This window comes from Sinohyriopsis cumingii, chromosome 4 (genome assembly GCF_028554795.1).
Source record: "Sinohyriopsis cumingii isolate HCF-2022 chromosome 4, ASM2855479v2, whole genome shotgun sequence".
NCBI lineage: Eukaryota > Metazoa > Mollusca > Bivalvia > Unionida > Unionidae > Sinohyriopsis > Sinohyriopsis cumingii.
The window spans coordinates 97972379-97984021 of NC_142964.1; the positions used below are offsets into that span (position 1 = coordinate 97972379).

Sequence of the window (11643 nt, forward strand, 5' to 3'; positions counted from 1 at the left end):
ACTTCCTATTGCCTGTACCTCAGATGGGGCTGTATCATATTTCCTCATCTTGCTAGAATACATTGCCAGATTTGTGGATGCTTTTGATACAACTGATGGTAAGTGCAGTCTTTATCCATTGATCTCATAGTCCATTTGGAAAGTTTACCTTCCAAGTGATGATCCCAGGCTGTTATCGAGTCTGTGTATTGTTGAATGCACTCTTGCCTCAAAGTTTCTGGAATAGTTTAGGTAATGAAACACTGACTAATCTTTTCACATTTCTATGTGTTCGTGTTCACTCACAGTCTTTCTACAACATCACAGGAGAGTTTAATTTTCAGAACTTCTAGTAGGATATTCCTATCATTTTCTGTCCTGTTTAGGTGAGTCACTTTCTGATGAGGGCCCGGGTATGCTGATCGTATCCACCAACTGTTAGTACTTCCTCCCCCCAAAGACCTTTAAATAATGCCGACATTTCGAGCTGTATCCTGACTAACAGTGCAGAGTGGCATCCATAGTGCTTAGGAAGTTGACATTTAATTTTTGTAACATCACCACCTCAATCAGTTGCTTGAAGATCAAACTGCGGTGTGCTTTAAAATCTTGGCTGACAATTTTCTGTTTGAGCCTTTTTCCTTGTTGTTATTTCTGGAAACATGTTTACACTAAATATTGCAGAATTACTGAGTACACCGTTTGAACTGTAGTCTGTAAACGATGCAAATGAATGGGGTCCGACAGTCGTTCTACTTCCCACACTGGATATAGAATGTTGTAAGCATCTTGAAAGTAAGCAACTGCCTGTGCATCTCCATCTGTTGTCGCATGTCTAATGAGAATCTCTTGCAGCACAAACTTGTTTCCAATTTCTCTTGCCATTTCATCCTCTGAATTGTGTTATGGGTCCGAATAACTTAAATAGTTAGCCTGGTTCCCGTTTCCAATATAGGTAACACTTACATCTAATTATATTGTGAAGCATATAAAAGTCGAATCAGTCTAAAAAAAAAAATATAGTTATATTATTCGTAACTTCCTGGTTAATCCTAGTCTGGTTCCCTGGCCTTTCGTCATTGCTTCGTAAATAGCTGAAGGGATCCGAATGGCAGCTCTTGTCACCTTTCGATCATAGAAACTACTTTCACTTTCGGAAAAAAACACCTTGTTCTTAATCCCAGGAGAAAGTTGGGATAAAGAAATTTACTTTCTTTATGAAAATGAAGCTAAATTGTCCAGTGTGTGCAGAGAAATATAAAAGGCCAAAAGTGTTGTCCTGTGGTCACACTGTCTGTTGTCGGTGCTTGAACAGTCATATAACAATATGTGTCCCAATGCAAGGATACGACATAAGCGAATACCTCTCGAGCAGCGAGCCTCCTAAGCAGGTCCCAGCCCAAACCGAATTCACGTGTCCAGTTAAAAGGTGTAATAAGCAGGTAAATATTAAAGAATTGCTGTATAAATTATACAGTAGAGTTGAAGGAGCAGTTCCCTGCCATCGTTCCTTATGACCTGTATTACGACTTGGAAACTTGATACATTCGAGTACTTTGAAGTTTGATGTGATTCCTCATTCGGCTGCGACCAGAACATGGTCTTTACCCTTATTTTATGCAATCATTAAGTGATGAATTTTCTTTTGATAACGTGACTGCTTTAATTCGCATAATTTAGGATAACTTAGGATGTAGAGCCTAAAAACCGTACTGAAACTTTCAGGTTTTGAAAGTTATTATGCAACAAAGCTCCAAGCCCTTTAAGTTTAAGTGTACTTTTACTTCGGTCGGGTCAGTGACACTAGATACAGATGTGTGGGATGAAAGAGTAAAATCTAACACTAAAGCAGTAATTCACTCCGAAGATATATCATTAACACATTTAAGTAATGAACAGCAACTACCATAATCCTAACATCATTCTAGTAATAAGTGCCAGAAACAAATACATTTAGATGTAGAGATGAGACATACAGAGAGAGAGAAGCACATGCAGTACATACAGTAGTCCAAGAAGATGATGAATTTGGTAACTTTGGATATAATTTTATCTCGCAAACTCTTATTGTCCACTTGAAAATCACTATCTGAAAATTCAAGAAGACTGAAGAAAAAGAATTTTGAATCGCTGTATAATCTTAGAAAAAGACCATTTTATATTCAGTCATCAACTTAAAAACATTATCAGTCACAAACTACATTACTAATAAAATTTCAGTACATACATGCACCAGTAAGAATAAAATAGTCATGATAATATACACGGAAATAAAAAAATTACAAAATTATTCTCAGTTGTCACCAGCACAATTATTCAGTCAGAGACCATTAATTCAAAGATGAATCAGTAGTTTCATGAGCAGCTGCTATCCTCTTATTCCTGTTTAGAGTACATCTATATGTTTCAAAAGTTCTTTCATTTTTTTGTGGATATGTCCTTTCCAAATGCATTTCTTCCTTCTGTCTCTTATTCCTTTGACTTTTGCTGATAGCAACATTCTTCTGCTCCACTGTTCTGTTTTTGACACCCAACATGACCAGTTTAATCCCAACATATTACATTCAGGTTATTGGCTCATTGTTCAGTCAAGACAATTTTCAACATTTTATGAGGCCTACTTTATACATTTTTTTAACATAACATGACATAGAATGAGAGAGGTCAGAAGGTCATAGCATGACTCAGACTGAGAGAGGTCAAAAGGTCATAACATGACTCAGACTGAGAGAGGTAGCCCATATTTTGGGTCAAGAGGTCAGTTGATCCATATAGCGGATGGCATCTTGATATGTTGTGACACAATGTGAATGGGTGGTGCTTTAAAATGTATATGACTTGTTTTACCAAGTCATATGGAGGAAAGGCACATGCATTATGCAATTAACCTGACTTAAGAGCTAGGCCTACTCACAGAGTTCATTTTAATAATACATCACTATATATAATTTAAATAAGAAAGGTGTTATTGAAGGTCTTCTCCTAAAATATGTCAACATATTCATGGTAATTAGGTACATGTACATGTATAGAGACTTGATTGTTGTGTTGAAATTGGTATATCACTAATGACTGAGTCTTTCACCACATGGAATGAGGAGGCCATCATGCATCATTAGGGAAGTAGCAGACTGTACTTCTTGACTTTGAAGAGACCCACCTATAATAGGCATGTGAAAAGTGGACATATATAGATGTATAATTTTGTAGATTCCAAAGAGAAAACATGACATAGCAATTTATTTGATAATTTGTTTATTTATGATATTGGGTCCATTAAGATCATTTACACATTTGAATGATATATTGACAGTGAGTGTAGCTTGGAGTGTCTCAGAGTAGGGTGTGATTCATTATCATCTATACATCGATAAATCATAATATTTTATTTGGTGTTCATGTATCACAATACTTACTGATGCTATATCTATGCCATCCAGTAGTAGAATGAGAAACAAGAGAGTAAATTATATAAACTTCAAAACATCTAATTTTTATGTTTTTCTGTGAATCAGATGAAGAAAACAACCATACCTAAAAACTGTTTTCATTATCTACCCTAGTAGCCTGACTGACATCTGCCTAAAAGCCAAATATATGAGCAGTTTTGACTAAGACAGGTGAGCAGGTAGGATGTTTTCTGCGCAAATTTCTTCCAGCAATATTGATCACATATGAATACATTTGTTTCAAGGCTTGTCTGTCTCTTCTTATCATCACCTATGGTATATCAGCATCATTTCTCCAATACTGAAATGTCTTTCTCCAGTATTGAAATATCTTTAGTCCAGGATTCATTCAGTCAAAGCTAGCTAACTCTTCTCAAGTATTTTCTTTGCTCACCTGGCCATAATGCAAAGTAAATGTTGTATGCCCTAGCCCATCATCCATCAACAATTGTTACTGTAAAGTTCTCATAGCTTTTTATAGCAATCTTGAATACCGGTAAGTAATTAACTTTTAATAATTTGGCAGTGAACATCCCTATATGAAAAGCTCCACTGTCAAATACGGCCAACATTACTTGAAATTGCAGGAAAACGTCCTGTGATTTCATCTCAAAAACTACTGAACAGAATTTGATCAAATTTAACACACAGACTCAAGGCAGGAAGACCTATTAAGATTGTATAAAAGATGCCAGTTCCCCTTCAGTTGTGGTCACGATTGCTAAAATAGAAGAAAAAAGAACATTTCTTGAACTACTTCTTAAAGCCCACCAGATCATTTTCAAAAAGCTTGGCACTTATCATTCTGGCAAAAAGGCTTTTCAACTTTGTACAAATTATTCTTATAAACCAGAAACATGTCAGCCATTCCTAAAAATATAAAACCTTTCAATCATTTCTTCTGCATGACTGCTTAACAGTACTTGACCATATTTTTCAGAATGTATAATAGCATGATGCAAAGGATCACCCTTCAAATCTTTTTCCAGATATTACCGCCTGATCCGCAAAGACCAACATGGACTTGGGCAAATCAGTTTTCAAATAACCTCACGATTGCATCCCTCATCGACAAATCAGAGAGAAATGATACTGGCCCTAAGAACTGTGACTTTTGCTTGGAAGTAGGCAAGCAAGTAGTTGCAAGTGGATTTTGTGAGGATTGTATTCAGGCCTTTTGTAGTAAATGTATATATATCCATCGCTTGGTACGAAAAGGTCATAATTTGGAGACTTGGAGTCATTGTAGACTAAGCAGAGATGCATCCGAGGAGATATCAAAAAATAATGCTAATAAAAGAAACAGCGATTGGTTGCAGGGAGATAACTGTCCATTTCATTCCATGGAGCCAGCGAACATCTTCTGTAAAGATCACAAAGCTGTGTGTTGTATAATTTGTTCATGTACAGACCACAAGTCTTGCAGTCTGATTCCAGTTGATGCCCTCTTTTCTGAAGGCAATGATAGCTTTTGCTCAGGAGGTCTTAGAAGCAAACTTGGAGCATGCAGTGAAAGGATAATGGAGCTGGTCCAGGACAGGCTGAACACTCTCAAAAGTATTGATGATCGAAAAGATACAGTTTTGACGCAGGTGCTGTCCATGAAGAGCATTCTACAGGAATTGATGGATAAGCTGGAATGCAAGGTCAAGAAAAAATTGGAGGAGATACATGCTGACATAAAACATGAAGTGGAAATAGACGTGAACAGATTTGAATTCCTGAAAGAAGCATTAGCTGGAACAAATGCAAGATTACAAGCAGAAGTTCATGGTCAGCATCAGACAAAATCTGTTCTTATGTTTCAGGAGATTCAAAAAGAATGTAGAAAAATTGAGAAAGAAATTGAGCATACAACTAAGAAGAAAAATGAGTACATAAAGTGTACAGTAGAAGACCAAGTAGAAAATATGATAAAGAAAGCAAGACAGTTGGAGGAAAAAGGTGATGTACTGAAAATCTCATTTCATCTTGACCCTGGAAGAAATTTCACCACAAATGGTGAAGACAAAAAGACAGAAAAACTCCAACAGTCACACCAGTATGTTGAAAAGGTACTTGAAGTGGATGCTCAAATTCCATCAGACACAAGGCCATGTTGGCTGACTGATTGTGTCTTTCTCCACAACGGAGAGCTACTGGTGGTAGATAATGAAAATATGAGAGTTAAACATTTCTCTGCAGATTGCCACTATATGGGAGACTTGGCTATGTCAGCCAAGCCATGGGGAATAGCTGTCAGCTCAAATGACACAGACCAACTAGGAGCAGTAACACTTCCAGAAGCATGCACTATCTGTATTCTTGTAACGGTTCCAAATTTGAAACTAAGGTCTGAATTTCATACCCCAGGAGCTTGTTATGGAGTAGGCTTCCTTTCAGATGAGAGGCTTGTTGTGTCATGTGAGAACAATAACAAGGCAGCCTTACATATCTTGTCTTCTAATGGAGATGAAATTGGACTGATAGAGAAAGATGAACTTTTGTCTGGATTATTATTCTCTAAACCAAGGTATCTTTCTGTGACCAAACACAACACCATTTATATTTCAGATGGTAGGCGGTATCAGATCAATCATGCCAACTTGGAAGGCAAACAAGAATCAAAGTTCACTGACAGCAAGTTCATTGCCCCAGCTGGTATTGCCTTAGATCACAATGAAAATATTATAGCATGTGGTAATGGGTCACTAAACATGTTTTGGATAAATAAGAAAATAAATGGTGAAAGTAATCAGATTCTAACCAATTTGCATCTTCCAAGAGCAACTGCATTCCATCCTGTTGAGAACAAGTTTGTAATAACGCAGGACTCAGGCAAGTTGAAATCTTTTCTACAGTTATTCATACTGAAGGAAACCTGAAGAATGATTCATTCACAGTAAGTTCAATGCATGAAGATGTATCGAGTTAGATCACACTGAAAATATTACAACATGCTGTAATCTGTCACTGAATGAGTTTTGGATGAGTAAGAAGATAAATGATGAAAGCACATTGACAGCTTCTAAACCAATTGCCTGCCACAATTTTGAGGACAAGTTTGTAAAAACATAGGACTCAGGAAAGTTGAAATCTTTTCTGCGAGTCTTTGTACAGAATAAAACCATTAAAAGACAAGTGGCCCTAATTTTTAGTGTTCAATCACTACTGATATTCATCTTTCATATTTGCTTGCATGTAACACACACGTAACTTTAAACATCACAGACTCAAATCTGACCATGCATCCATTGCAGGCAGATTAGGACCTATGGCATATTCCATTGGAAGGTCATTATTTACACACCCCATGAAGTACATTAGACAAAATCAGTGTTACATTATGTGGACATGTTTGGATGGGGTTAACCTAAAGGTGTGATTCAGTACAAAACAGACTGAATGTTGCATGCTATATCACAGCAAAAGAAGCATGTGATGGAAGCACATTCATTCTATCCTGTCATTTGTTTTGATAGACCCAACATCCTCATTTCTTGACCCAATTTGGTAGTCCTGGCTACCATTGTAAAAGTCGATAGCGATCAGTAACTTTGTATTCAAGTTTTTTATGACATTTAAGGTGCAGGTCATTCAACAATTAGGATTGAACAGACTTTTTTAGTATTAAATTTTAAAATAATAATTAATATTTTATTTAATATGAATAAATGGGCTACATGACTTCATTGATATACACTATAACAAGTACATTTAGTCACTGATTACAGTCCATAATTATTTCAATTTAACTTATTTTCTCCATGATTTCGACTATTTCAGGCAAAATAAAAATAAAAAACATATCCTGCTACAAATCAGAAATGGGAAACTTGCAGTTGGCAAAAGAAAGAAACTAAAAATAAATTTCAGCATTTAAGAAGGAAATGTTCAAAATTAATAAAGAAACAGAAACTGTGTTTGGAAATCAACATACCTCAAGATGACTGCTCATATAGCAGATTCAATCAAAGCTCATATTGTCCTTTCTGAGCAGTAAGTTCAGCCATTTTGGTTTTCAAAATTGATCCTTGCATCATAATATTGAGGAAGAGAACTGACGTACAAAATCGTTGACTCTGGCATATAGGGGGAATTAATAAAAGTGAATGCTGCAGATCTCACTGCATCACCATCACCATTCCCTACAAATGATTCTAAAAGTTTCATCCAAGTAATTAGCCTGATTCAGCAGAAATAATATACGTGTCCTCCCTTTCATTACCAATATAGGGGGCCCCGAGTGGCCAAGTGGTCTAAAGCGTTCTCCGTCATGGATCACTGCCATCTCACCTCTATCTGTGTGGGTTCAAGTCTTGGGCTCGGCCAATGTGGATATGTGAGAAAGCTTGCCGGTGGCTTCTCGTAGGTCAGTGGTTCTTTCCGGGGTTTTCCCTGGCTCTTCCTCCACCATTAATACCAGCCACCATGTATAGCCTATCTTGTGCTGAAAAATGGCGTTAAACCCCATAACAACAACAACAACAAAAATCAATAGCAATATAGTTATTATTGCAACATTATTAATAATATATGTGTCCTTTCTTTCAATGCCAATATAGTTATGATTGCAACATTATTAATAATATATGTGTCCTTTCTTTCAATGCCAATATAGTTATTATTGCAACATTATTAATAATATATGTGTCCTTTCTTTCAATACCAATATAGTTATGATTGCAACATTATTACTAATATATGTGTCCTCCCTTTCAATACCAATATAGTTATGATTGCAACATTATTAATAATATATGTGTCCTTTCTTTCAATACCAATATAGTTATGATTGCAACATTATTACTAATATATGTGTCCTCCCTTTCAATACCAATATAGTTATGATTGCAACATTATTAATAATATATGTGTCCTTTCTTTCAATGCCAATATAGTTATTATTGCAACATTATTAATAATATATGTGTCCTTTCTTTCAATGCCAATATAGTTATGATTGCAACATTATTACTAATATATGTGTCCTCCCTTTCAATACCAATATAGTTATGATTGCAACATTATTAATAATATATGTGTCCTTTCTTTCAATGCCAATATAGTTATTATTGCAACATTATTAATAATATATGTGACCTTTCTTTCAATGCCAATATAGTTATTATTGCAACATTATTACTAATATATGTGTCCTCCCTTTCAATACCAATATAGTTATGATTGCAACATTATTAGGCTCAAGACTTAAACCAATTTGTTATCTGTTGAATTTTCACTTCCATTATTCCAAATGTCTGGCAGTGCTTTATTTACTCTTGTTCTGTAAAGGCATTGTTGAATCTTTGTGCATATGCAATTGGGTTTGAAGGTCAAGTTGTTATGTTGTTATTTAAGATAATAATTTATAATAAATAGTCATAGCAATTAACAGGGGCCCCGAGTGGCTGAGTGGTCTAAAGCGCTCTTCATTACGGATCACTGCCATCTCACCTCTGTCTGCGTGGGTTCGAGTGTCGGATTCAGCTAATGTGGATATGTGAGAAAGCTTGCCAGTAGCTTCTCGTGGGTCGGTGGTTCTTTCCGGGGTTTTCCTGGGTTCTTCCTCCACCATTAATACTGGCCGCCACGTATAGCCTATCGCGTGCTGAAAAATGGCGTTAAACCCTACAACAACAACAACAACATAGCAATTAACACTGTAAAACTTTTTACCCTGTACATTAGGCAAAAGAAAAATACATGTGTTTCCTATTGCACTGGTTTAAAAAATAGTGTGTGTGTGTGTGTGTATGTGTGTGATTTGGATTTTTAATGTAGCTTGAACAATTTTTCAGTCATATAGCTATGATGTCTGCAGTGTGGCAGTTTATAGTGATGTCTAGTATTGTGGCATCAAGGTGCGGGCATGTAGCATAATGTCCCACCCTGTCACATTATCCAGGTTGACCAGTCCTAACACTAACCCCTTAATGCTTAGTGTCAAGTGAGGCAGCTGCTAGTTTTTATAAGTCTTTGATATGACACAGACAGGGTTCAAACCCACAACCTCCAACATCTCAGGCAGAAGCTCTATCCACTTAGACCACCAAAGTGGTTTATCTGTTTAAGTAAAGTAAGATTTATTAGATAAAAAAAGATAAATAAGGATGCAGACAATAAACTAACTTAATAACAACACTTGGCAATCATTGCTTGTATTTGTTTGTACTAACAGGCTCAGCAGAAAGGGTATGAATTGATGAAGGTAGAGTCTATACCCATTTCTTGACTATGTCAAAGAGGATATTAAAGGCAGAAAATCCCAGTAGCGACTTAAGTTAACAAGAATAAATTAAAATTTTCATTCATTATAACAAACCCTGGAGTAATTCCATTACATGCTATTGTTATGTTACTTTGTTTACTGGAATAGAGTTCAGTTCTGACTGATATTTTTATTTTTCAAAGTAAACAACTAAGAATAGAAACTTTGTATCTAATGCTGACCTAGTTCCTGACCTTGATTCAGAACCAGTAAGGGTTTTAGTAAAACAACTTTTTTTTAAAATTGCATTCTTTCTCAGAGTAAGATTCGTAAATTTGAATCAAGGCCATATCTGGAGTATGTGAAAATAACATGTTTATTGTTACAAACGTTTGGTTTTGCCAGAAGGATGAACTCTTGACCTACATTCAGTAATCTATTTTGTGTTATAGTTAGATTTATTACTAAAATTTTGAAAAAGAATTGTCAGTAGTGCCTTAACAATTGAGAAGTCAAGTTGTTTTATGTTGTGACCAGTTTTGGACTAATTATTTTGTTTTCTTCAATTTATTTGGTTTCAAATTTGTTTTCCCTGGAAATACTAGTGCTCTAAATTAATTCTTGGACAAAGACATGTATTGAAATTTACACAGAATTCAAAAACTGGAATATTATTTTCTGTGATTCAACAAAGAACTGTTGACACATCAGTATGACACTGACCACAGCATACATAATCACCTTCCATTTTGGATTTCATCAAGACATTAGTTTTATTAGGACTATTTATTACCAGGACTTCTGTTTTTTAATTCTTGGATTATTTTTGGATTTGATTTGTAAAACCTTAGTTCTTTTTCTCATTTTTATTTTGTTTTTCTAGGGAAATAAATTATTTGTTAAATTTTACAAAGCTTGTTGTCTTCCTCTTTTCTTGTTACTTTTGTAAGAGCCTAAACACGTAACAATTATGTTTACAGTTTTTGTATAGGGAGAAGTAAAGAAAAATTCATAATTCCTATCTTTAACTTCAGTTGTGTTCAGTTTTAATTTGAGAGGATTTTTTTAAAAAGTCACTGGTATTACAAAGTGCTCAGTAATACTTTCAAACTAAATCACTATTTTGGAATTATTGTGAATACATGTAGAGACATTTTGGGTTAAATCATTGTGATACGTCAAGACTGTTAGCACATCAACAGTATTCTAGGTTGTTGATACATCAGAACTTTCAAGATTGGAATTCATTCAGAACACACAGAATTAGTTTGGAATGCTCTATATTTTTGGACTTGTGATATAATGTTTTGGACCATTTGGACTTTGATTCACAATACTGTAGGTTCTTTTTAAACTTTCACTTTGTATTATAGGGAAATAAATTACTTTTTTTAATTTTATGAAACCATTGGTTTTCCACTTTTTCTGTTACTGACTTCAAGTCCATAGAGTCCGAACAGTACATCTTGGCATGTATATGGATATATATTGAATGAAGTACTTGAACACCTTAGATGCCATTATCAAGTCTGATAAAATATTTTAAAGCAGCTTTTATTTCTTCATCAGCTTCAAGGTACTGATAAGCATGATAGCAGATGTTGAAGGCATCTCCCATCCTGAGGATGAGGTCATCATCCAGAATTAATGTGTATTTGTAATATACAAATAAAATTCTTAAAATCATGACATAATTGTTATTTTATCATTTGTACCACATATTAAATGACAATACTTTTAATCCAGCATAAGATTTCTTTTAGATATTTCTCAGCTGTAAACCTTTGTAATAATAGGTACTGTACTGCCATGAATAAACCTTTGTAATTATAGGTACTGTACTACCATGAATAAACTTTTGTAATAATAGGTACTGTACTGCCATGAATAAACCTTTGTAATAATAGGTACTGTACTACCATGAATAAACCTTTGTAATAATAGGTAGTGTACTACCATGAATAAAACTTTGTAATTATAGGTACTGTACTACCATGAATAAATCTGTGTAATTATAGGTACTGT

At 35.0% G+C, this 11643-nt stretch overlaps 1 protein-coding gene across 1 annotated transcript; it reads left to right on the forward strand.

The window, feature by feature from the left end:
• The first annotated feature begins 995 nt into the window (after positions 1-995).
• Positions 996-11304, forward strand: LOC149801737 (uncharacterized). The gene is made up of 2 exons (XM_089956048.1): positions 996-1421; positions 4418-11304. The coding sequence occupies exons 1-2, from the start codon at positions 1197-1199 to the stop codon at positions 6290-6292; spliced, it is 2100 nt and encodes a 699-aa protein (XP_089812174.1). The 5' UTR covers positions 996-1196; the 3' UTR covers positions 6293-11304.
• Positions 11305-11643: the final 339 nt, after the last annotated feature.

What these genes read in the sequence shown, in the direction of transcription:
- LOC149801737 (XM_089956048.1), top strand. Translation starts at nt 1,197, where the DNA reads ATGAAAATGAAGCTAAATTGTCCAGTGTGTGCAGAGAAATATAAAAGG. An exon ending in TTAAAAGGTGTAATAAGCAG is followed by an intron (nt 1,422 to 4,417) that starts GTAAATATTAAA and finishes ATCTTTTTCCAG; the next exon opens with ATATTACCGCCTGATCCGCA.